Source organism: Lepisosteus platostomus, chromosome 8, assembly GCF_059453375.1.
Source record: "Lepisosteus platostomus isolate fLepPlt1 chromosome 8, fLepPlt1.hap1, whole genome shotgun sequence".
Lineage (NCBI taxonomy): Eukaryota > Metazoa > Chordata > Actinopteri > Semionotiformes > Lepisosteidae > Lepisosteus > Lepisosteus platostomus.
In genome coordinates, this window is record NC_142618.1 from 37,207,333 (window position 1) to 37,231,850 (window position 24,518).

Consider the following 24,518-nt stretch of genomic DNA (forward strand, 5'->3'; position numbering starts at 1 on the left):
TTTGTGTATTAGGTGCTACATGTATACAGAAGTTATATATTCTTTATATACATAATTATATACAGAATTATCAAAAGGACTGTAAATTTTAACACTTGCCTGGTTTCTATACCCCTCATTGTAAGAACCCTTGTGTATTCTATTTTGTAGGTTTATTGTAGTTTGTGATAGGATGCTAATAAACCATTCCACCAAAAACAGAGGATTATGAATACTATTATTTTTTACTGGATATTGCCTTGATTTGTCCAAATCAACATTTTATTATAAATTAAATAATAACTATAAACAATATAGTATTGTAATCACATAAAAATGAAATACATAAATTATGTAGATAAATTGTTAGTAGAGTAATCTATCAAAGTGTAGAAAATAGTACAAGCCCACCACATACTCTTTCAAGTAATGAAAAAGACAATGTACAGAAGTGCGACGAACAGAAAAAGGTAACTTTTTAAATTTTTGATTACAATTTGACAACTCGAATGGTAAGCGTTAATAACAAAACCAATTTGAAAATGAAATAAGAATGATTTAATGTAAACATTCTAAATGTATTTTAAATTGGTGTGGAAACTCGATTTTTATATACTATGTTTTATTGCCCATCTAGATTCCTGGTGTTCAATGTAATCCCTAAAATTAATCCCAATTTTAAATTATTCTCTCCAGGACAAATCAAACCACCATTTAATCCGTCTCAACGCCACTGCCCAATGATATCGCAACCCCTGACGCGCAACAGCAGTAATATTAAACCCTACGGCAGCTACTCAGGCTCAATCCGCGTTTCCGATTTTTTTCTGTCGTTTTTATTTTCTCAATGAAGATGGAAGATCTAATATTCGAGGAACTAGATGATTTGATGCATTTCTCCGTTAGCGACCTTCCGAATCGGGGCTACGCGGTGATGGAAGAGATCCGGAGGCAGGGGAAACTGTGCGACGTCACCCTCAAGGTACAAATCAACCCGACGCGTGTTGTTCAGCAGGTTCACCGAGAGGCACCGTGCCTTTCGCTGCCACTGCCTTTAAAGAGGGAGTGTTGTCTTGGTTGAGGTTCTGGGGTGGATGAGGGTTTCTATCCTATGTTCTTCGATTTAAAAGGGCCTCCGATGCTCTTCATCCTTGTTCCAAACTAAGATGCCCTTTTCCATGTTGGACACAGGCTAAATTAATTGGTTGTCATTGTAGACGAAAGCCCGGAAGAGATCCCCAAAATGTAAATATAACCGGGGTGGTTAAAGCCAACCGGGAAACAGCTGTTACAGCGGAAAATATGTCCTGCATTGTTACTGTTTTCCTGTCTGATTGATTTGTTTCTTTGTGAACACAAATAGAGAAATTAAATACATTACGAATATCTCTGAAACGAAGAGCGCTGGTATCTAACAGCCCTAAACATTCATTGACCTGAGGTTTTGCTACGCTACTAGGGTTGGGACTGTAATAAAAAAGTAAATTTAGAATATTTCACCATTTCCATTAATATTATTTCATTCTAAACATAATTTTGATAATTATGGAAAATTACTATTTAAATCGTATTAAACTGCAAAAATGGCCATTGTGCGCCAGATGGTAGCTAACTGTAAGAAAGGTAAAGGCAAATGTTGCACATTGATAAGAGATACGAAGGATCAGTGAGTGAAAGTGTTTTGTAATGTCATGTTTACCTCTTAGGGTGCTTCACAGGTTACCAGGCGTCCAGATAGAAGCGACTTGCGTCGCCCGACGTCTGTGTTAGCATTCTCTGTTTATCCCGATTACTACAGCAAGAGCAGCGATGTGCTGAAAAAGCAGTGCTCCAATTAACCTGAGCTCTTTAAGTTGGAGAGAGCCTTTGCTATCTTATCCAAGCTAAATGCACTTTTGTGTTATTATGTTTGTAAATGGACACTGGATATGTCAGTGGCCTTGGCTCCTGCTTCTTAAAGACCAGGCAGAAGCAATCCTCTTTCTCACAAAGCTTGGTCTACATTCACAACTAACTACTGACCATCATGCTGCTGCACTTAAGCCTTTTCTAATACATGCTACTTGAGCAACCTAATGTCCCTTCTCCTAGAATCTCTGCAGCCAGTGATACAGTAACAGTCATGAGAGGGATTTCTATTTCACAAGTTCCTTCTATCCATGCTTTGTGTGTTAATTTTAAATTATCATTTTAAAATCCAGTCTTAAATGCCAGGAGCTGTACACGAAGCGAAAGCGGCAGGTCCTTCTGCTTGTATGGACCAGTCTGCCCTTCCGAGCTGTGGGTACTGACCCACTGTACTGAAGTGCAATCTGAGCAAATACAGAGCAAATGTCATATGCTCTCATTCCCAGTTGCCAAAGAGGTTTCAAAGAAAAATATCCTCTGATTTTTACTTTCAAATGTTTTATAATGTATTATACAACTTATTTATTTAAATATAATTTATAATGTATTAATAATAAATATAATAATAGATAAACTTGTGCTTTTTGAGAGGCTTAAGTATTTTTTCTTAGGTGTCCTAGGTTGTAGTGCTTCACTCATTTAATAAAATTTGAATTTATATTTTTATTTTTCCACATCCAGACCTACACCTGAAGTATGTTTATTGGAATATATGGTAAAAAAACAACAAAAAATATTTGCTTGCAGGGCCTATCTTCCATTGCGGAGCTGCGGCAGGTCCATTCTCTTCAAGTCTTTTACTCCAGCACAGCCTATGTTAACTATATGGACTTATATCAGTTCCAGTCAATCAGATAAGAACCCTGGTATGTGATATGGCAGATGAGAAAATACGGTACCTAAATTACGCCTGTTGAACTTAACGGACCTCAACCTAATATCTGAAATCATGGATACCTTTCTCACTTAATAAAAAACAAAGGCATTTTCTGGCTGTGGGAATATGCAAAAAGAAAACAGACCCCGAGATTCAAGTCATCTACGCCCATGCTGAGCCCTCTAATAAAAGGAATTCCAATACAAGAATGTTTCGTTTATACCATTTATTTTTGGTTTAAATTTTTCTGGATTAAACAAGGTTGAAATGCCTTCTGGAATCACAGTTCATACAGTGTATACAGGTGGCTGACACTGTTGAGAGAGATATGGCATCCTCTGTAAAGCCAGCTCACAGATGAATAAAAAAAGTACAAGTTTCAGTGTCCTTGGATGGTACTGTATCTAGGATCTTTATAAAGTCCTTGGCTGCAGTTTGAAATACAAGATTCACATAAGCAGTCTGTATTGTATGGAGTCACTATTTTAGTTCCTTCTTTTTGAATATCTTTACCTACCTATTCATTAGGTCTCCTTGGGATTTCAGCACAAGTATACTGTATTTACTGCGCTGCAGTAACCGTGCAGGACAGGATTCCAGATTTTTCAACACTGCATAAGACAAAATGTCAAGAGAGAGAATATCACTGTTGACCATTTTATTTAAAATATTGCCAATGTAAATACTGTTCCGTACTGTAAATGGGCAGGAAAGTTTATTGTTTTTCTACCTATTGTTTGTGCTTTGGTTAATGACTTTAAGGATGTTACTCAAGTAATTAACCAGGAATGTTATAGTTTTCATTCTTATGCACTGTTCTGTGCTGTATTAAAGTGATGTTTGGGTTTCTGAGGTAATTTTAAGTTCTGGAACCAATTGGAGTCATGACAACTTAGTTTAGGTTATACAAGTTTTTAGTTGACAGTTTTTGAGGAATGATTTATTCTAGTATAACATTCGAGGATTGTAATATCTGAGTTTCCCTGTTTAGCATATCCCGTAATGCTGTTGTTCCCTGGTGTGCAGTTTTGACTATGTCATACATATGCACATGCTTGCTATAGAGAAGGGTGTCTGCAGAGACATAAGTAGCACTCTTAAAATCACTTCATCTTTAGCCTGTGCTGTCTAAGACTGAAAAGTAAGTAATAATGTTTCAGTTTCAAATGAGATAAGAATCTCATGTCCACTGTTATTGTTATTTGGTCTTTGTCCTGTACACTATCGTCTTTTCTGTACTCCTCCTCCATCTTAAAAAGAAAAAACACATTTTCATTCCTCAAATTCTTTCAGTCTGAAATAACTAGAAGCTCAACAATGGAGCCCACACAAGTCATGATCGTGTATCTGCAGGATGCACAATGCAAATGCAAGTCTGACAAAATCAGTGGTCTCTTATATCAGTAGAATATTATTTACATTTTAGTGAGCAGGTTTGCTAACTGATCCTTAAGATAAGAGAGTGCTGATGTTGTGTGATTTCAGAATAATGCTGTGTATTGAGTGTTTGTTGTCACCTGAATTACACTTGCCAAAATGAGCTGATTAAAAATCTACTGTATATAAACATCCATTATAAAAAGATGTTTTGAATTAGCCTAATGCATGAAAAGTTAAATATAAAATCATGCCTCGCTATAGCAATGAGCATTGAAGTCTCTTTGCGAGTTTTCATTCCAACTTAGCTCTAAATCTCTGCTGCTGTTTGATGACTTAATTGATCTGCTTTCTTGTTTAGACTTTTATTTAACTTGTTTCTATGTTAAGGCTATATTTTCAAACAACTTCAGCATGAACTTTAAACTTTCAACCTGCATTCCAATATTTTTTACTATGAGCTCTTACTAGCTGAATTGATGATGAACAGATGCAGGTGGGAATGATACTGCAATGAGAGTTTGTTTGCTTCGGCATATGTCTAGTACGTTACATTTTTGGCAACACCTGAATGAGGGCAGTTATGAAACTTAGAAATTGGAACAGAGCTGATACAAATCCCAAATTCCTTTTGACTTTATAAGAGCTGAAGGCAATTTTACAAATATTTCCCAACCAGAAAGCTGAAATCAATTTACCTGTGATTAGGAACTTTGCTGGAGCAATAGCTGAGAAGGCAGAGTGTATCTGTGGGACCAGGGGTTGGAAACACTGGTTTATCTAGACTAGAGGCTAATCAACTTTATGCACTGATGCTGCCATGGTTGTGTTAATGCTCATACTTGTTCAAAGCTTTACAATGTTTTCATTCTGAGATTGTCTCATGTTTCATACTGAAAACCATTATCTGTTTTTATTCACATAGGAGGCATGTTTTGATATCCGTGTTAAAGATATTGGTATATTTTAAAGTGGTGTTGTTTGTTTTGTGCATTAGAATCTAAGCTCTCCCCAAGATATTCTCAAAATAGAAATAGATATTTTACTAATGGTGGGGAACAGCAGGTGTAAGGCAGGAACACCCTGGATGGGGAGCCAGTCCATCATAGGGCAGGCAGACACAGACACAAACATGCACACGCTCATACGCATTCACCCAAGGGCCAATTTTTCCAGAAGCCAGTTAACCTACCGGTGGACTGTGGGAGAAAACCCACATGAACAAGGGGAGAACATACAAACTCCACACAGATAGCACCCCAGATTTGCAATCAAAGCAGGACCCCTGTGAGACTGCAATGCTAACCACTGTGTCATTTCTTGTTAATTCTGTGGCTGGGGATGTACTGCACACAAACTGCTTTCTCACTGGTTGTGTGACCATCGTGCTTCCGCGCGGACTCATGCCCTCGCCGCTCCTCCCCGCTGATTCGTCTGGCAACACCTGGGCACGAACGTGGGTCTCCGGCGTAACACGACAGGGAACCAGCCGAATAAGCTAAAGGAGACCTCCCTCAGCCCAGGTGCGCAGGGAGGGCAATGACGTCACCGTGTCCAAACTAGCTCCACTACATCTGCTCACCACTGGCCTTGCCAGTATGATTGACATTTCAGAGGAGGTTATTGGCATATTGTCATTCCTCTGCATCTCTGATCATGAAGCTTCTTGTATTGACTCTTCATCTCGGAGGTAAAGCTACTTTCCTATGCAAAACTGTTAATAGTTAGCCAGACTGTTGGAGTGCATCAATAATAATCTGGCTATTCTAACATTCATACATTTTATTTATACATTTACCATGCAAATGTAAAGTCATACAGTACATGAGAGTTTTTAGTTCTTTGAATCAACTCCCGTTACATACATTCAAAGTAGAACAATATCTGTTGGGATCTTTTTTTTATTACACTTGTTTTTGATAAGCAGATTGAACTGCTGTTAAAATATGATGTACTTTGCCCTAATTCAGTTTGGACTGAAGGCCATGACAGAGATGGTCCAATTTTAAAGCAGATGCTCTGTCAACAGACCTCAAAGTTTCAAGGTCTTCCAAGCCAGTTGATTTTTTTAATTCAGGTTCCCATAGCTAATTTTGGGTCTCCTCTTGGTTTAAATTTTGGTTTGAGGTCATTCTTGCACAACAGAATGACATTAACCCCAGATAATCCCTTTCTCTGCAGTGCCAGTACTGAATTTCTCGTCATTTTGTGTTAATTTATAACCCATGTCTGCTGTCAGTTCCTAAAGCAAAGAAGAACACATGGCTCACTGCACATATGACCTATTAAACTGTTTAAGCCTGGTGTACTGCTGTTAGATCCACAGAATATAATTAAACAGAATAGACAGAGTTCAAATAAATTGTTGCTTACCCGGGATAGGCTCCAGCTCCCCTGCGACCCTAAATTGGATGAAGAGGTTAGAAAATGGATAGATGGATGGATCATGTTATAAGTGTAGAGCATTCTAAGTGCTGCCTTTTTAAAAAAGTGTTCTGAAATGTATTGTCCACAGATGGAAGCACTCTGACCATAGTACATGACACACAGCTGTAGTCTAGCCTAACATCTGTAACAGCAGGACTTGCAATACAAGCTGCAAATACAGAGCAAACACCAAATATGTGTCCTACTGACCAAGAACATCATTACATTAAGAAATGGGACATATCACAGAAATGCAGTTTGCATCTCGGAGGACAGCTTTATGTCCTTTTGTCCAAAGCTAGGACACAAATAACGTTCCTGGACTGACACTCACTCTCTCTTTCTTTCTCTTTCCCTCTATGTTCAGGTTGGGGATAACAAGTTCAGTGCTCACAGGATTGTACTGGCCGCCTCCATCCCCTACTTCCATGCCATGTTCACCAATGACATGATGGAATGCAAGCAGGATGAGATTGTGATGCAGGGCATGGACCCCAGGTAGGGCTGGCACTGCCAACTCCTCCCTTCATGAACATACGTCCCAGGTTCATATCCACTCAGGAGAAGAACATTCAGTTAGTACAGGGACATACAGTAAGATCTGCTATTGCACAGTAGTCTGAGACACTGTGAGTTTCACAATTAGTAGAGGCTGTTGTGTGTGAGACAACAGGAGGGCCTTGTTATCTTCTTGGTCTTTGCACAGACCTCAGTGTGAAATTAATAAAATACAGAACTAAAATACAATTCTATACTTATGAAGCATTGAAATTAATATATTGGTTTTGTGTTTTGATGGATCAGTCTCCTGTTATACTGAGTATAGACCTAAACGAGCTTCTCTAACACATTCCCAGAGGGTGAGGCTGATTTTCACGCTTATTTAATGCAATATTTAGAGATGCGTGTTCTGAGATCATAAATACAGCACCTTGCTGAACTATTCACTCTCTTCCAGTGATATCCCATGTTGAATTTCAAACGAAATATCCCTTTTAAAAAATTTAAATGTTTGTATCGAAACTTAAATGCTCAAACCTAAACCTTTAATGAGAGAAAAGTTAAATGTCTACAAGAACAGCAAAATAAAAATCAAAACATAAAATATGTCAATGGCATGCTGTATGCATTCATTCCTTTGCAGTGAATTCAGGTCCTTATTAAAAATAATCAACACAATGGGAAAGGTCCCCTTTTGATGAGGAGGTTTGGTCCTTCTGTATACAACCTCTGAAATGACAGGTTCACTTTTACTAGTAGGAGTCATTAAAATTTGTTCTTCAGAATGCAAATTGTGATAAAAGATCAAATCAAACCAAAATATATGTGATATTATATTGATAAGTGTATATGAACTCTTTACACAAATTAGGTCAGTGACTAAATCTGTTATTAACAGATCAAGTTGACTGGACTCCCAGAATGAAAGCATCATGATTGTAGACTTTATAAATGGGATCCAAGACATTACTATAGTCATGGACTTTTTTATGCATTATCTTAATATATTATCCATTATATAACCATACATTATATAAGAATTTAATATTAATATATTAATAACTATGAATATGTGTTACAAAGCCTTATTGAGAAATGCTACACTAAACCATACTTCTGTTAATAAATTATTTTCTGTAAAGAATTATTTTAGTGCCAAAATGTTCCCACTTCGAGCAAAAAATTATTCACAAGTCCAGGCCAGTCTCGCTTTATACCACTCATAGAGCCATAGGACTTCTGAGTCAGTCATGGAAATAATCATGCAGCTGCTCTCATTTAAAAGACACAAAAACTAGCATTTTTTATATTGGACACAGCTTCATAGTAATATTTTGAAACAATTTTAAAAAATCCAAATATGTTCTCTCATGTGTGGCCTGAGTAAAGGAGTTACTTTAGTGCTCTGTGTGAGGGGTCTGGTTTCACTGTCATATCTGCCTCAGGAATGTGACACTGTATCCCCCACACTCCAGAGTCCATACAGCAAACACAGCTGCCTATTTTTTCACCTCAGTGATGATTGTACGGAAGTTTCTTACATGGTCTGAAAAAACTATTTTTATAGTAACTCAGCAATGAGACTGGTGATCCTCTTTAAACTAGGGGTTTTCCAGTCCTGGTCCTAGAGAGTTGGTGTTTCTGCAGGTTTTAATTCCAACCTAGCTCTTAATGAACTGAACCAGCAGGTTACTTATTTACTGGGTCTACTTTAACACCTTCACTGGGCCCTGTTGCTGTTGCTTTAAAGACATCTTAAAAAAACCTGAAGACCAAGCTTCCAGGACCAGGATTGGACCATCTTGGTTTTTGAGCCCTCCAATAAAAATTTATATGGAACATCAGGGTAGTTCATTATACATCTTGTGAAATAGTATGACACAAAAACATGAATAGCTCTATTAAATAGGAAGAGTAGAGTAATTGGAAAAACTGTGAACTTTGCTGTGATGTTTCCCCTCTTCCCCTTCTTTCTCTGTCTCTCACAGTGCTCTGGAAGCCCTAATAAACTTTGCCTATAATGGTCATGTGGCAATAGATCAGCAGAACGTCCAGTCTCTGCTCATTGGGGCCAGCTTCCTGCAGCTCCAGAATGTCAAGGATGCTTGCTGCTCTTTCTTGAGAGAAAGGTGAGCTTCCACTCAGGAGAGAACATGCCTTTCCACACCTCACCCCACGGCATCATAAGTCACCTCTCACTCATACTGTGCCACACCCTTTCTCTCTTGCAGTTACACACCTCACACACTGACTTCCAAACCTTAATCTGTAGCAGTGGTTGCCAGTATGCACAAGGTGCTCCTGTTCTTTTTCCAGCTGAGCCATGTTCTGCCCTGCCCACCACTTCCTCTTGAACACCCTAATTTTCCACTTCCACTTTCCAAGCAAATAAACCTAATCTCTGTCTAACCCCCAATCTCACTCTTCCCTTTCTATTTATATCTGTAAACCCCTCACAACCTCCCCCACTCATCTCTTCGCAAACCCCCAACTCCTACACACCCCCTGAACTACCACTCCCTAATTGCAACCTTCTCATTCCAGACTGCACCCGAAGAACTGTCTGGGTGTGCGGCAGTTTGCGGAGACGATGATGTGCACCACGCTGTACGATGCTGCCAACAGCTTCATCCATCAGCACTTTGTGGAGGTGTCCATGTCCGAGGAGTTCCTCGCACTGGGAGCGGAGGAGGTGCTGGAGCTGGTGAGCCGAGACGAGCTCAACGTGAAGGAAGAGGAGCAGGTCAGTCATTCTGCCGCTGGACTGGGAAAGTTTCAAGAAGGAGGAGGACAAACACTCATTCGTTTACTTTGGTACATGCAGAACCCTGCCATACTAACATTGGCTGCCACCAGCAAAACCTCATCAGGCAGCTCAGCCTTGTATATAATGGTGGACATTAATGAAATTGTCAAGCAAAACACTTTAATTGAATATACAGTATATACATGTACACTGTAAATATATGAAGTTCAGGTGGGTAGCTGCGTCAGCATGCGTAGGCTGCAAAGGAAGAAGTAATAGGTTTATTCCATGCTGAAAAAAAGAAGAAAGAGAACACAACGTTTCGGCCATGGAGCCTTCTTCAGGTGTGAGAGAGACAGGGCAGTAGGCAAAGGTAAAGTAGCGGGAGAACAAAGGTTGGGAGGGAGGAGGAGTGAGAGACAGGAGCAGGGGACAGAAAGAGAGGCCAATCAAGAGGTGTGAAGTCAGAATGGGTGCAGAGAGGTGTGAAATGAAACTTCCAATGAATGGAGAAAATTTAAAAGAACAGTAGTAGCGAGCTCTGTTGCAAGGGAAAGTGCCTGGTGTGGATGGTTGTTGAGGGCGGTCAAGGGAGCTGTGAACAAGGATGTTACGCAGATTAGGTGGTATGAGATATGAGATGATAGGGCGATCAGAAAAGAGGGCCCCAATGGAGGGATCATCCTGTAGGATGGAAAAGTTGTGGTTAATGGTCCTGGGGATAGGAAGTGTGTTAGGGTGGTAAGGAAGCACCAAAGGAATGCGGTTGTTACGGCGGGAGTTCCTGATCGGGTTGATGGTCCGGGGGGTGTTTTTGGCTCGGGCAAGGGCCCTGTCAATCACACTGCTGGGGTATCCTCTGTTGATGAAAAATGAGTACATTTCGAGGGCTTGGTTCTCGAAGTCGATGTCGTAAGTATATGTATATTGCTCTGTTTTTACCAGTGCTCATTTTAATGTTACAGAGTTCCTGCTTTGGCTGAGAAATGTTAGCCCATTAAGGGTTATCTCATAACCAAAGAGAGACAAGTTTAGACCACCCTGGAAAACCCCAGACTGCTGCCAAGTATTTAACTGTTGAATCATGCCTACGGAGGCCAAAAGAAGAGATAAGCTGCCTTCTAAACTAAAAAGATTACAACCTACGATTAATCTCTCTCTCTGCAAACCCGAATGCCACAAAGTGAATGAGACCCTCTCTTCCTATTGTAAATGTATTCACTAAGCAGAACAGGCTGTTTTAAACTGAGGGACTCTTCATTCAGGAACTCCAAGTTACAGAATATCAAGATCTCTTAACAAGGTTCAAGTATTAAGCTCCAATCGGGTCTTTGTGGATCTCGAACAAGGACCTCTCACCTGGCACATGGTTTTTTCTCTGTGTCCTCCTGTTTCCACTCTCTCTTGTGGTCTCTTTTTCTCTCTTGATCTGATCTTATATGATGTCTTTCTGAACTGTTGATGGGCATTCAGTAATCTACCCAGAACTTAATTAACTAAGGTAAACTTTATGATTGCTTTGATCACAGACTCTGGACCCCTTATACTGTATCTCAGCAAACACCCCCTCTGCTTTAAAGTTGAAAATGTTTGCACTGCCAGGTGCTGCACAGTTTATCTAGACTCTTAGAGACACTTTCTAGTTGCCTATAGCTGTAACATTATTAATAATCTGACATTGTTTAAAGAAGACAGAGCATCAGCTTTGACAACATGGCTGGGTAGCTTGTTTCATACTTCCACAGCCCTTGTGTAACCATGAGCTTCCATGCAACGCTTCATGATTCTAGTACCTATTCCTGAATTAGCCTTGGTTGTTTTCCAGTCCTGCAGGAGAACTCCATGAAATCCATTCCATCTTTATTGAAAACCTGAAATCCCTTATTCCCAAGAAATTGATTGGTAAACTGAAGCAATTAAAAGATTTTACCTCATCACCCATGCACAGTCTGCATTACAGCATGAGACTGGAAACGGAAACAGCTGGAGAACAATTTGGTGTATATAGTGGAACAAGAAGTATGCATTGCACAAACTGTCCAACCTGACCGAATAAGCTGTAAAATGCGTCCAAAAATCTCTATACATTGACTGACCGAACCGAAGGACAGTTACAAATGAGTTGAGGCCCTTTATTTTTCTATCCCATTTGGTAGTTACAGTAGTAACTTCCAAAGATTTCATACAGCTATTTCTTCAAAGAAGCAACGGTATCAGTTTCAGCAACATGGCTGGTAAGCTCGTTCTATGTTCTGACATCCCTTTGTGTAACGAAGTGCCTCCTGTTCTCAGGTTTAAAGTATTTAATGTAGTTTCCATTTCTGTCCCTTTCTTTGAGTTTCATTGTTCATTCTGAAGAAACTCACCTGGCTTTCAGGTTATACATATACTTGAATCATGTCCCCTCGTAATCTTCTCTAAAAAGGTTGAGTTTCTTTGGCCTGTCAGTGTGGGACATTCCCTTATGTCCTGGAATGTACAGTAGTATCTTGTTGCTATTTTCTGGACTGATTCCAGAGCAGCAATATCTTTCTATTGCAATATTCTATAACATGCAGACCAATATTCTACACAATATTATACAAGAGGCAAGATTAGTGCATTGTACAATTTTAACACAACATCCCTTGTTTTAAGTTCCACACTTTCAACTGTGTGTCCTAACATTTCTTTGTCTTTTTGTTGCTTGCCCTTGTTGTCTGGAGGATGTAAAAGATGAGACCTTGACAGTGCTCTGAGCTCTGTGTGAGGGCAGACACACAGACACACACTGACTCTAAGGCCAGTTTTCCCAAAACCCAATATGTCTTTGGACGGTGGGAAGAAGCCAGATCCCCCAGAAAAGCCCACACAAACATGAGGAGAACATAGAATCTTCACACACCCCAGGTCTGGAAATGAACCCAGGTTTCATGCCACGTTTCAATGCTAATCACTGCTCCACCATTACACCCCTTTTTAAGTAATTGTTAACAGTAAATGTATAAAAAGCAATTTTAAAGTTGATGAGCTGTTAAGATCACTGGCTGGACCAGCTTATGATGTAACACCAGAGCTCAGCTTTTAAGATATAGTTAAAAAGTAATGACTAAACCATGCAAGATTATAAAACATTACTGCACAGGCTCCTTTACAGTTAGTCATAGCACTCCATTATATGTAATGGATTTTGTCAAGATAACCAGATAACCAAACCCAACCTTTAGTAAAACACTAACAAACTGTAAGGTTTAGAATAAGCCTGTAACTCAATGCAGCAACTGCAGCATGAAAGCTTCAGGATTAAGGGGAATCTACACTTTTCTGACCCATTTTCCTTGGTTTTCATTTGTAATTACTTTTCAGAATGTCTTTCCCTTGGAGTTTGTCTGTTACAAGGTGTAAGTAAATTGGCCAGTGGCCCAGTGCTGACCTCCTGCTGTCACACCAGGTGTTTGAGGCGGTACTGGCCTGGGTGCGACACCAGCGCGAGGAGAGAGTGTCGCAGCTGCCTGAGCTCCTGTCCAAAACCCGGCTCCCGCTTTGCCGGCCGCAATTCCTGTCAGACCGGGTGCAGCAGGACGAGCTGGTGCGCTGCAGCCACAAGTGCAGGTGAGGTGGGGCAGCAGGGTAATTACAGGAACTGTCAGCCTGTGAGCGATTAGATAGACAGTTCAGAAAAATTCTGATCCAAAAATGTTATGGTGATACACTTAATATTATTTTTTTCTTTTAACTACGCAGCAAGTCTGATATTTTATTAGCAAGGTACATATCTCCATATGCATGACAGTAACAAAACTGCAGCAGAAACTCTTGCCCAAATTATTTTGCCATTTAACCTAAGAAATGTCTCCCCATCTTCAAAACCCAAAATGGAATAGTGGCTTGCCTTACCTTGTAATGCATGGTGTGTGTTTCAAACTGTTCTCTAAAACAGGGGTTCGCACACCTGATGCTCCTTGTTTGAAGCCAAGATCAATTACCTAATTGAAGCCTTAACTGAACTAACAAGTTGCTTGATTTGCAAGATTTTTTGACAGCAATGTTTGAGATTTTATTTTACTTATGAACTGCAGTAGTAAAAAGGCAGCCTCTAACATGTTTAACAGTCAAAGTATTTAAATCAGTACTATTATTAAGTCAAATAATGGTTCAACTGTGGAACTGAGACCTTGACAGGCACACAAAACAGCAGGAGTGTATGCTCTGGGGGATGGGGATTCTTACCTTTTCTGTACACAGGATAACTGAGGTGAAAGTGTGTGTCAGTGTGTGTTTGGGTGTCGGTTGTCTTTGGTGCAAGCGTGTGTCAGTGTGTGTTTCGGTGTCAGGCTGACTGTGGTGAAAGCGTGTGTCAGTGTGTGTTTTGGTGTCAGGCCGACTCTGGTGAAAGCATGTGTCAGTGTGTGTTTTAATAATAATAATAATTATTGCTTACACTTATATAGCGCTTTTCTGGACACTCCACGCAAAGCGCTTTACAGGTAATGGGGACTCCCCTCCACCACCACCAATGTGCAGCATCAACCTGGATGATGCAACAGCAGCCATAGTGCGCCAGAACGCTCACCACACATCAGCTATCAGTGGGGAGGAGAGCAGAGTACTGTAGCCAATTCATAGAGGGGGATTATTAGGAGGCCATGATTAGTAAGGGCCAATGGGAAATTTGGCCAGGACGCCGGGGTTACACCCCTACTCTTTTCGAGAAATGCCCTGGGATTATTAATGACCACAGAGAGTCAGGATCTCGGTTTTACGTCTCATCCGAAGGACGGCGCCTGTTTACAGTATAGTGTCCCCATCACTATACTGGGGCATTAGGACCCACATGGACCGCAGGGTGGGCGCCCCCTGCTGGCCCCACTAACACCTCTTCCAGCAGCAACCTTAGTTTTTCCCAGGAGGTCTCCCATCCAGGTACTGACCAGGCTCACACCTGCTTAGCTTCAGGGGGTTGCCAGTTGTGAGTTGCAGGGTTTTGGTGTCAGTCTGTTTCGGTGTCAGGCTGTCTATGGTGAAAGCGTGTGTCAGGCTGTCTGTGGTGAAAGCGTGTGTCAGTGTGTTTTGGTGTCAGGCTGACTGTGGTGAAAGTGTGTGTCAGTGTGTGTTTTGGTGTCAGGCCGACAGTGGTGAAAGCGTGTTTCATTGTGTGTTTCGGTGTCATGCTTTCACCACCGCCAGCCTGACACCGAAACTGGTGAAAGCGTGTGTCGGTGTGTGTTCTGTCTTGCTGTCTGTGGTGAATGTTTCTGTGTTGGGTGTCTGTGGTGAAAGCATGTTTTGGTGTCAGGCTGTCTGTGGTGAAAGCGTGTGTTGTAGTGTCAGGCTGTTGCAGAGTCACTATGTGTACCTCTCTGAGCCTTGCATCCTGCTATCCTGTCAGGGATCTGGTTGATGAAGCAAAGGACTATCATCTGATGCCTGAGCGAAGACCACACCTCCCAGCCTTCAAAACCCGCCAGCGCTGCTGCACCACCATCGCAGGTCTCATCTATGCAGTAGGGGGACTAAACTCTGCAGGTACCTTGCCTTGCTAGTCCACCTTCAACCTCGGCATGCACTGTAGATACAGACTACATTTACATCCAGCTGCAGCTGGTCTTTCTGTGCACATTGATTAATATTAATTGACCCAGTGAAATGCTGAAAAGCATTGGTCTGGCAAGATCTTGTAACTGTTTGACTCTGCAACATTGGTGTCGAATTGGTGTTGTTTCATACATCCATTTTGTAATTGCTTTATTCAGCTGAGAGTTGTGAGGGAGCCTGATCCTACACTGACAAACAACCGGCACATGGCAGGATACAGCCTAGACAGGGCACACACGGACACACACTCACTCCTGGGCCAGTTTTCTCAGAAGCCAGTGTGTCTTTGGATTGTGGGAGGAAACCAGAGCACCCCGGGAAAACCCACACAAACATGAGGAGAACATACAAATCTCCACGCACCCCAGGTCAGGAATTGAACCCAGCCCTAGCACTGCGAGGCAGCAATGCTAACCATTTTAATTCACCATTACACTCCTTTTTAAGTAATTGTTAACAGTAAATGTATACAAAAATATTTTAAAGTTGATGAGCTGTTAAGATCACTAGCTGGACCAGCTACTGATGTTATACCAGAGCTCAGCTTCTAAGATATGAAAAGTAATGACTAAACCAAGCGATAAAAAACATTACTGCACAGCTCCTTTAAAGTTAGTCATAGCACTCCATGTATATATATAATGGAACATAGTAAATTCTCAGATAACTAAACTAAATCTGTAGTAAACTGCTAATAAACTTCAAGGTACAGAACAAGCCTGTTACACAATGCTGCAAAAGATTCATGAAAGCTTCAGGATTAAGGGGTCTGTATACTTTTCCAACCTATTTTTCGTGGTTTTCATTTGTATTTACTTTTCAGAATATTTGAACACTTGTTTCACTTAGAGGTTGTGTGTTAAAATGTGTAAATAAAAGTAAAATAAATTCTCATTTTATGTTTTTTTTATTTCAGACGGTATAAGGCCACATAATGTGTTACTTTGGAAAAGTGTGTGTAGACTTATAAGCACTGTATGTATCCAACTCATGGGTGTTGCATTTTAGAAGTGGCAATAGTGCGTTCCTTCTCACATGCAAAGCATTTCTGGATTCTTGTGGATGAAGAATGCAACATGATATCACAGAATTAAATCATTATTTAGAATGACTGAGACTTGTGTTTTACAGTGACCTAGCAGTACAGTTGTAGACCCAGATTCTTGATCAGATTTTGGCTTTTTGTGTACTAAGAGAAGCAGCAAATTTCTATGCAGGTGACTCCCTGAACGTGGTGGAAATGTTTGACCCCATTGGCAACTGCTGGGAGCGATGTCAGCCAATGACGACCGCACGCAGCCGGGTGGGCGTGGCTGTGGTGAACGGGCTTCTCTACGCGATTGGAGGGTATGATGGGCAATCCCGGCTCAGCACGGTAGAGGTGTACAACCCAGAGACTGACATCTGGACACAGGTGGCCGGCATGAACAGCAAGCGCAGGTAAGGGCAAGTGAGAATGTGAGACAAGAGGGAAAATTCTAGACTGTAAACTGAGGCTTCTGAAATCCTCCCAGGTGTTCATCAAACGAGGAATACAGAACAAACCAACCACTCTATACCAATTTGGGAAAACAAATAAGAATTTACTGCAGTTCTGTTTTGCTGAGGACAAAGGAAAACTGTTTAATATTTAACTTTTACAGATCTGTCTTTGAAACAGCAGAGCCGTCCGTGTCTGTGAAAAGCAAAAGATGCAGAAGCATTTTTGGAAAGTGGCTGACTATAGATGTGCTGTACTCTTTATGTAGCACTTGTTTGATAAAAACATAAAACACCGATATGTTATTTGAAGAATCCCTTGAGGTACAAAAAGTATTTATCCTGCTTTTGTTAAATAGCTTTGGTTATAATAATTGGCTAATTTAGTTCAGATTTCTTTTTAAGGTATATTTTTAAAATTTGCTCTCACCTCTTAAAAAAGTTGAAGAGGATTTGTTATCAGCATCAGATCTGTACCAGTTAATGTGTTTCAGAAATTACATGTTTAAGTGAGTTAACTGAGATGGAAGCAATTGGAACTCCACAGAAGGAAATAACAGCTAACTGTGGGAGTGTTTAATACATTATCATTCCCATTTGTGTCTCTGCGTCATAAACTGAACACCTTTCAAGGGCTGTTCAGACAGATATAAAAGAGCAGGCTCTGTGCTGAACGAACTGGAACATTACACATGAAGGAAAGTGTTTTTGAGTGCAAGAACTAAGCGCAGAAACAGGTAAATATAATAGAAACATAAACCTAGACTAGCAAATCCGTGAATTAATGCAATCAGTTTGTACCAGTAATTTACTGATACTGTATTAGATGGGTTCTTATATTGTTGAACATGTAAGATAGTTTCACATAATCAGAGATGTCTAAATTATTTTATATTTAGACTCGAGAAATAACTCAGTGACTGAGTAAGGGATGTTGTAACTGCTGGACATAAATACCCACAGGGAATGGCTTAATAGTGGTCTGATGGTTTCAGTAACTGTCTGGCTTTCATTACCATGGTGACTGGTAGCAGTGTAGTGCTGTGTGAGGGGACATTCCTACACTATAATAGCGTGCAGTTTGCATCAGCTGTCCCATCCCCTCTCTCCCCAGTGCGATGGGCACAGTGGTAGTGGATGGGCAGATCTATGTATGTGGAGGCTACGATGGCAAATCTTCCCTCAACTCCGTTGAGTGCTACTCTCCAGAGGCAGACAAGTATGGACATTCCATGTCATTACCCTTATATTTTTTTAACTTTTTACTTTTTTTTATTCCTGTTCTCCTGTTTAAGTATAACTGGCAGCACGTACCTCACAATCATACTGAAGCTATGGATCTTAGTTTTATTTTTTAATGATAATAGTTATAAATGCACAAAGAATGACAAAATAGACATTTGTGTATAATTAACCATTTTAGGAAGTAGTATCTCTAATTCTTTTATGTAAAAACAGAAGTAAGTCACATGACTGAAAAGTATTGTGTTTAATATGATAGCATCATTACTCCTATGTGTGATCTGTTAAATTCAGATTAATGAGTTAAGTGCCCCTGTGTTGCTGTCATCTGTGTCTTGTAGGTGTAGGTATTGGTGTCATACAACGTGTTTTAAATTGTGGAGTTCTGATCATAACCATACAGGTGAAATACTGGATACAACCTAGAGGGTTGTCATCATTCCTGATCTGATAGATGATCAGAGGATCAAATAATAATAGGACTTAGGGTAGGTCAGGGATGTGTGAGCCATTTACTGTCACACTAAAGTTTACATCTTTTCTAATCACATAACAACAGGTTCTAATTTACCATCACCATACCATTGTGTGCCTGCAGGTGGACAATGGCGACCCCCATGAACGCTAGTCGTAGTGCAGCAGGGGTCACAGTGTTTGAGGGCCGGATCTTTGTCTCTGGGGGACATGACGGGCTGCAGATCTTCAACTCGGTTAGTATTACTCTGAAGAGTTGGTCTTCTGCAGCAGAACCACAGGTGTTCAACAAGCATGTAGCGCTCTGCTTAATGCTATTTACTCGATGCATTATAGTTCCCCTTTAATGCTATTAAAAAATAGTCTTAACCCATCCATTACATCATATTTACTTCTAGCCTTAATTCCAACCATACATGGTAACCCTGCACCTAATACTGAGGCTAGACCTAACCCTTACTAGCTTAACCATTGGCTTGTAACCTCACTCTAACCCTAGCTTTTACCACAAACATTACTGTACCTAAGATTAATCCTACCCACAACTAAAGCCGCAACACAAACCAAAGTCTTAGCAGCAAAACTAACCCAAACAGTAACCTCTCAGCCTATTAGTTTAACCTCTCACCTTTTTACTTTAGTTTAAATTCAGGTTTAAGATTAATACACAAGCTAGGCTAATTTTAGATCTTGGACTGTGACTGGGTTAGGGGCTAGTGCTTATCTTAATCCTAATTTTTACTCTAAACCTCGTTTTAAACCCTCACTTTAAGTCTACCCTTAACTAACTGTATCTGTACTACTATTTGTAACCCTAAATTTAACCTTGCCAATTACTATCCCCATTTCTTGTGGTTCTCATCCCTGACCTTTTGGAAAATGTAGTGAAATCCTTGGTAAAACTTAGATAAAGGAGGTTGGGACAAAATCTTGTGACGATCGGGAGTTTCTATTTTGAAAAAGTTAAGATAGCCAAATGAAAGTAAGATAAGACAGTAGACAGATTGTCTCTGTCTCAGTCTAACTCCTCCTCATAATTCCCTTTTGTTGCCTGTAGGTGGAATACTACAACCAGCACACAGCCTCCTGGCACCCGGTGTCAGGGATGATGAATAAGAGGTGTCGCCACGGCGCAGCAGCTCTCGGGAGCAAGCTCTATGTTGCTGGGGGGTATGACGGCTCAGGGTTCCTTAGTGTGGCAGAGGTGTACAGCTCAATCGCAGACCAGTGGAGCCATCTGGTGGCCATGAACACACGACGGAGCAGGGTCTCATTGGTGGCGAACTGTGGGCGGCTGTACGCAGTGGGCGGCTATGATGGTCAGTCCAACTTGAACTCTGTGGAGATGTATGACCCTGAAACCAACCGCTGGACCTTCATGGCACCCATGGTATGCCATGAGGGGGGTGTAGGGGTAGGCTGTGTCCCACTTCTGCCTGCCTAGCTCCTGTTCAATTACCCACTCTTTTAGCAACGGGTGAAGCGACTTCCAAAAAGATAATTCCACAACCAGTTGTGTTTCTTGGAGAGGATAGGGGGAAGAAGAACAATGGAGTATTTAGTAAGGTTTTCCTTTTTGTTTTTCTTGGAGTTCGCAGACTCAAAGGTGTGTGTCTGGAAACGATGCAACACAAAACAGACACTGAGGATGGCACAAAGCACAACTCCTCGTCCGTCCTCCTCCGCTGTGGGGTGGGAGAGGGGATGGAGTCTGGACCGTGATCTGGGAATTGTAGGTCTTTCAGTTTGTTTGTCCTCCAATACTTCACTCCAGATAACTGCTGGGCGATGGCAGAGATCACTGGCACAAAGCCTCTTTACAAGTGGCTATGAACCAGAGGTTTTGAGTTCATTCTTTGTTGGAGAGCCTGAAGGTGGAAACTAGACACTCCTCTCAAGGAGAAAGATGGATCATGGCCAAACTGACCTGATTTAGGATGTTCAAGTGTATTAATAATGAGCTAAAACCTTCCTGTCTTTTTCCACATCCTTGCTTTCATAAAAAAAGAGTTAAAATTCCCTTGTTAGATGGCTTTTAATCTTTTTATTTATTTTACAAGGTGCTTGAATTGTTCTGTAGCCTTGAAACTGCTCATTTCCATCTTCCATTCATTCAGCATGGGCAAATATTCTCAGTGTATAAAGTACATGTAACAAGGCCAATCAAATCTCTGTCTCCTATTCAGTGACAGTTCTTTAGTAAGCATTTCATTCTAAATGAGTGACTGACCAGAGGAAATGATTAGAGAAAATTGAAATCTGTACACATTCTATGTTCTTCTTGTAATGGAAGAGTGCAGTTCATTTACACAAGTAGTGTTTTTTTTAGAATATTTACAGCTCTTCAAACAAATGACCCCTTGATTTTAAGTTGAGTTTCAATCCGTTCATGGTGTAAAAGCCTCCACTGACAGTTCAGAATGAGTTATAGTCTACCATGTCCTTGTTCATATCCAGGCTATGTTATTGTCCAATTGTGATCCCATAGGACTTGACCTGCAAATGATGAGCTGCTATATTTGAATGGGATGGAATCATCTGAAGGATCTGCTGTTCATTCTGTGGCGATGAATCCTGTCCTTTTGCATTTGTCTTGCTGCTGACACACAAGCCCTGTTGTTGCTTCAGACTCAGTACAAAAAGATGTAGATGCATTGATGCTAAAGGTATGTAAAGCTTTGTCTCTGTTCAGACTGCCTCAGTGTTTGGAGTGTAATGCTTAAATTGTAATACTTAAATACTTAAATTGCTGGGTCTAAAAGGGTAAATACATTATTGACAGTTCCTATTTAAATTAATGTAAAACATTACTTTTCAGGGCTGACCTCTGCTAACATGACATTAATTTTTTAAGTGTGTCATTCATCTGCAGTTACTTTGCAATTAAAGCTGATTGTAAATGGAGCAAAACATTAAGTCCAGTCTCAAGTGTCCAGCAGCCATATCACCCTGCAACTCACAACTAGCAACCCACTGAAGCTAAGCAAGTGTGAGCCTAGTCAGTACCTGGATGGGAGACCTCCTGGGAAAAACTAAGGTTGCTGCTGGAAGAGGTGTTAGTGGGGCCAGCAGCAGGTGTTCACCCTGCAGTCCACATGGGTCCTAATGCCCCAAAATAGTGACGGGGACACTATACTGTAAACGGGCACCATCCTTTGGATGAGACGTAAAACCGAGGTCCTGACTCTCTGTGGTCATTAAAAATCCCAGGGTGTTTCTCGAAAAGAGTAGGGGTGTAACCCTGGCGTCCTGGCCATTTCCCATTGGCCCTTACCAATCATGGCCTCCTAATAAGCCCCCTCTATGAATTGGTTTCATTACTCTGCTCTCCTCCCCACTGATAGCTAATGTGTGGTACACAATGGCACACAATGGCTGCCGTCGCATCATCCAGGTGGATGCTGCACATTGTTGGTGGTGGAGGGGAGACCCCATTACCTGTAAAGTGCTTTGAGTGGAGTGTCCAGAAAAGCGCTATGTAAGTGTAAGCAATTATTATTATATGACCAGGTGTTCTGAATTGCCTCACATCTGCGTGTGGTAGTGGAAAAGCTGTCAATTTCTCTGTGAACTTAGTGCCCAACCGTTGCAGGGGTTGTTTCCCTGATATATAAAAAATACAAGCAAAATTGATGGGTTAATGGGAACTAAGTGAAAATTGATGAGGATAAATACTATAAATAAATGTAATAAATGTAAAATTTCTGCTGCGTTATTTAAGAGACAATGTGTCCTAGCGTGTTATGGGTTATGTATTGACTGAATATTGAAAGAACAGTGATTTTGTGGAACAGGGAACTGCACACAATGGAATTCTAATGAGAAAATAACTACTGTGAAGTTCTTACAATTGTTATGATTAGCATTGTTGTTTCAATCTATACATGTATTATGTGCTATTATGATAATTACTCATACTAATATTGTTAATGATTTATTTTAATTTACTATGATTCCTGATTTTTACTACTCTTGTTTTTGGTACTGTACCTCATATTTCTTTATTTATTTTCTGCTGTACAAAATGGTTTTGAATTACCATCATCTTGTTATAACGTATTATTATCATATTCTTACTATGGATGTTATTTAAGTGGTTTATCATGTATCTGCTTCCCCCAGTCCTGTGGCCTGCACCTACCTCCTGGAGACAGGATTGTACAAAGGTGATTGCTGAACATTAAACCAAAAAAAAGTTTGGCATTCAAGCACTTATTTCAGTGAATGGTTCCAAATCACCAACTTTCCGTTGTAGAAATAATTCACTTGTAAATCTGAGCCACACTGCTGTAGTGCTTTCCTGAAAACAACTGATGTTATCATAAAAAAACAAAGATCGTAACAAAAGTAACCAACGTATTTACATTCTAACTTGTATGTGCTTTCTAACCTCTAAGATTTGGCATAATACCAGAAAGCAAATAAATTATCAAAACAGCTTCTTCTCTACTGGATTGTATCATCAGTTTTTCAATTCACTCCATTCCTCCAGCTCTTCTCCATTGTCTGGTTGTCATGTCTTATCCCACATACTGTAGTTATTGGGTTGAAATTATGGAGAAATGTTGGGCCAGTATGTATCACTATAATTTTTTTAATCTCTTTCTTTTTGCCTAATATTTATTAATTTTTTAAGACCAGCATCTGAACTAGTTTATTTGCTATCAAGATGCTCTCTAAACTGATGTCCTGTTTTATGTCACATGCTAGTCCTTTTTTAAGCATGGCCCCCCAGCCAGTCCCAAAAGATTCACAGAACCATCTACCCTTCTTTCTGATAAAACAGTTTCTGACAAATAATTTGGCCATTTTCAATTTGTTCCAACTGCCACACTTTCTTTTTTCAACAGTTTGCTGACCAGTTGAATTGATTGCTAATAAAGGCCAAAAGGTCCAACACATTCTGTACTGTGTATCTGGTAAAGGGAAATGTTGTAGTTCCACTTAGCAGGGTTGACAAATACTGGGCCAGGATGCCATGTAAGCTTACATAAACCGTATTTTCCAAATCAGAAGGTTTTTTATCATCTTGAAGAGAGGAAAAAAACTTCAATACAACTGGTCACAGAACTAAGGATGGTGAATTTTATAGTTCTGGTTTTATTGGCTTAAAATTAGAAGTAGAATTGCACAATTACAGAAAAATACTTAATGCTGACAGGCTTTAGAAACACAAAATGAAAATTGTAACCATTAGCATTTGTTGCATTTTTAATCCATCTCCATTCACAAACAGTAGCTAGTAACCAAAAACCTTGGAAAGTGGTCCACCCATCCATTATCTTAACTGCTTTATCCAACACAGGGTTGTGGGGGAGCTGGAGCCTGGCATGCAAGGGGCACAAGGCAGGATACACCCTGGACAGGATGCCAGTCCAACACACTCACAACAGAGCCAGTTTTTCCAGAAGCCCATTATTCTACCAGTATGTCTTTTCACAGTGGAGCACCTGAAGAAATCCCATGTAAACGTGGGGAGATCAAGCAGACAGAATGGACCCACTGTACCACCACGCCGGCCCCATTTTCGAACTGCTTCATCCAATTCAGGGTCGCTAGGGAGCTGGAGCCTATCCTAGTAAGTCAGGATACACCCTGGACAAGATGCCAGTCCCATCACAGGGCACACACCTACTGTATACCAGGGCCAGTTTTCCCAGAAGTTAATTAACCTGTCGTTGGACTGTGGCAAGAAACAGGAAGCATGGTGAAATAGAACGTGAATATGGGGAATATATATTATAGATGCATAATATATATTCATTGGGGAAACAGGAAGAAGACTTGGACACTGCTGCAGAGAACATGTTAGAGCTGTGAAAATTAAAGATTTCTCCAAGCCTATTGTTTCTCATTTCACTTCTGACAGCCATGATCACAGTAATCTCTCCGTCTGTGTTCTCAAAGATGGTTTTCCTAACTCCTACATCAGAA

General features: G+C 40.5%; 1 protein-coding gene across 3 annotated transcripts; it reads left to right on the forward strand.

Moving 5' to 3' along the window:
- Nucleotides 1-773: 773 nt before the first annotated feature.
- klhl18 (kelch-like family member 18) lies at nt 774-23,022 on the forward strand. 3 transcript variants are annotated; one of them, XM_088643285.1, is made up of 11 exons: nt 828-961; nt 5,623-5,664; nt 6,936-7,066; nt 9,058-9,198; nt 9,614-9,812; nt 13,246-13,406; nt 15,184-15,320; nt 16,592-16,829; nt 17,983-18,087; nt 18,709-18,820; nt 19,642-23,022. In XM_088643285.1, the coding sequence occupies exons 3-11, from the start codon at nt 7,002-7,004 to the stop codon at nt 20,026-20,028; spliced, it is 1,545 nt and encodes a 514-aa protein (XP_088499411.1). In that variant the 5' UTR covers nt 828-961; nt 5,623-5,664; nt 6,936-7,001; the 3' UTR covers nt 20,029-23,022. The 3 variants fall into 3 exon arrangements, with proteins under 3 accessions (XP_088499409.1, XP_088499410.1, XP_088499411.1); XM_088643283.1 differs by lacking the exon at nt 5,623-5,664 and having other exon boundaries at nt 774-961; XM_088643284.1 differs by lacking the exon at nt 5,623-5,664 and having other exon boundaries at nt 774-961; nt 16,607-16,829.
- Nucleotides 23,023-24,518: the final 1,496 nt, after the last annotated feature.

Coding starts and splice junctions, on each gene's coding strand:
- klhl18 (XM_088643283.1), top strand. CDS start 827: ATGAAGATGGAAGATCTAATATTCGAGGAACTAGATGATTTGATGCAT. Junction 15,321..16,591: donor AGGGGGACTAAACTCTGCAG/GTACCTTGCCTT, acceptor TAAGAGAAGCAG/CAAATTTCTATGCAGGTGAC. Junction 18,088..18,708: donor TACTCTCCAGAGGCAGACAA/GTATGGACATTC, acceptor GTGTGCCTGCAG/GTGGACAATGGCGACCCCCA.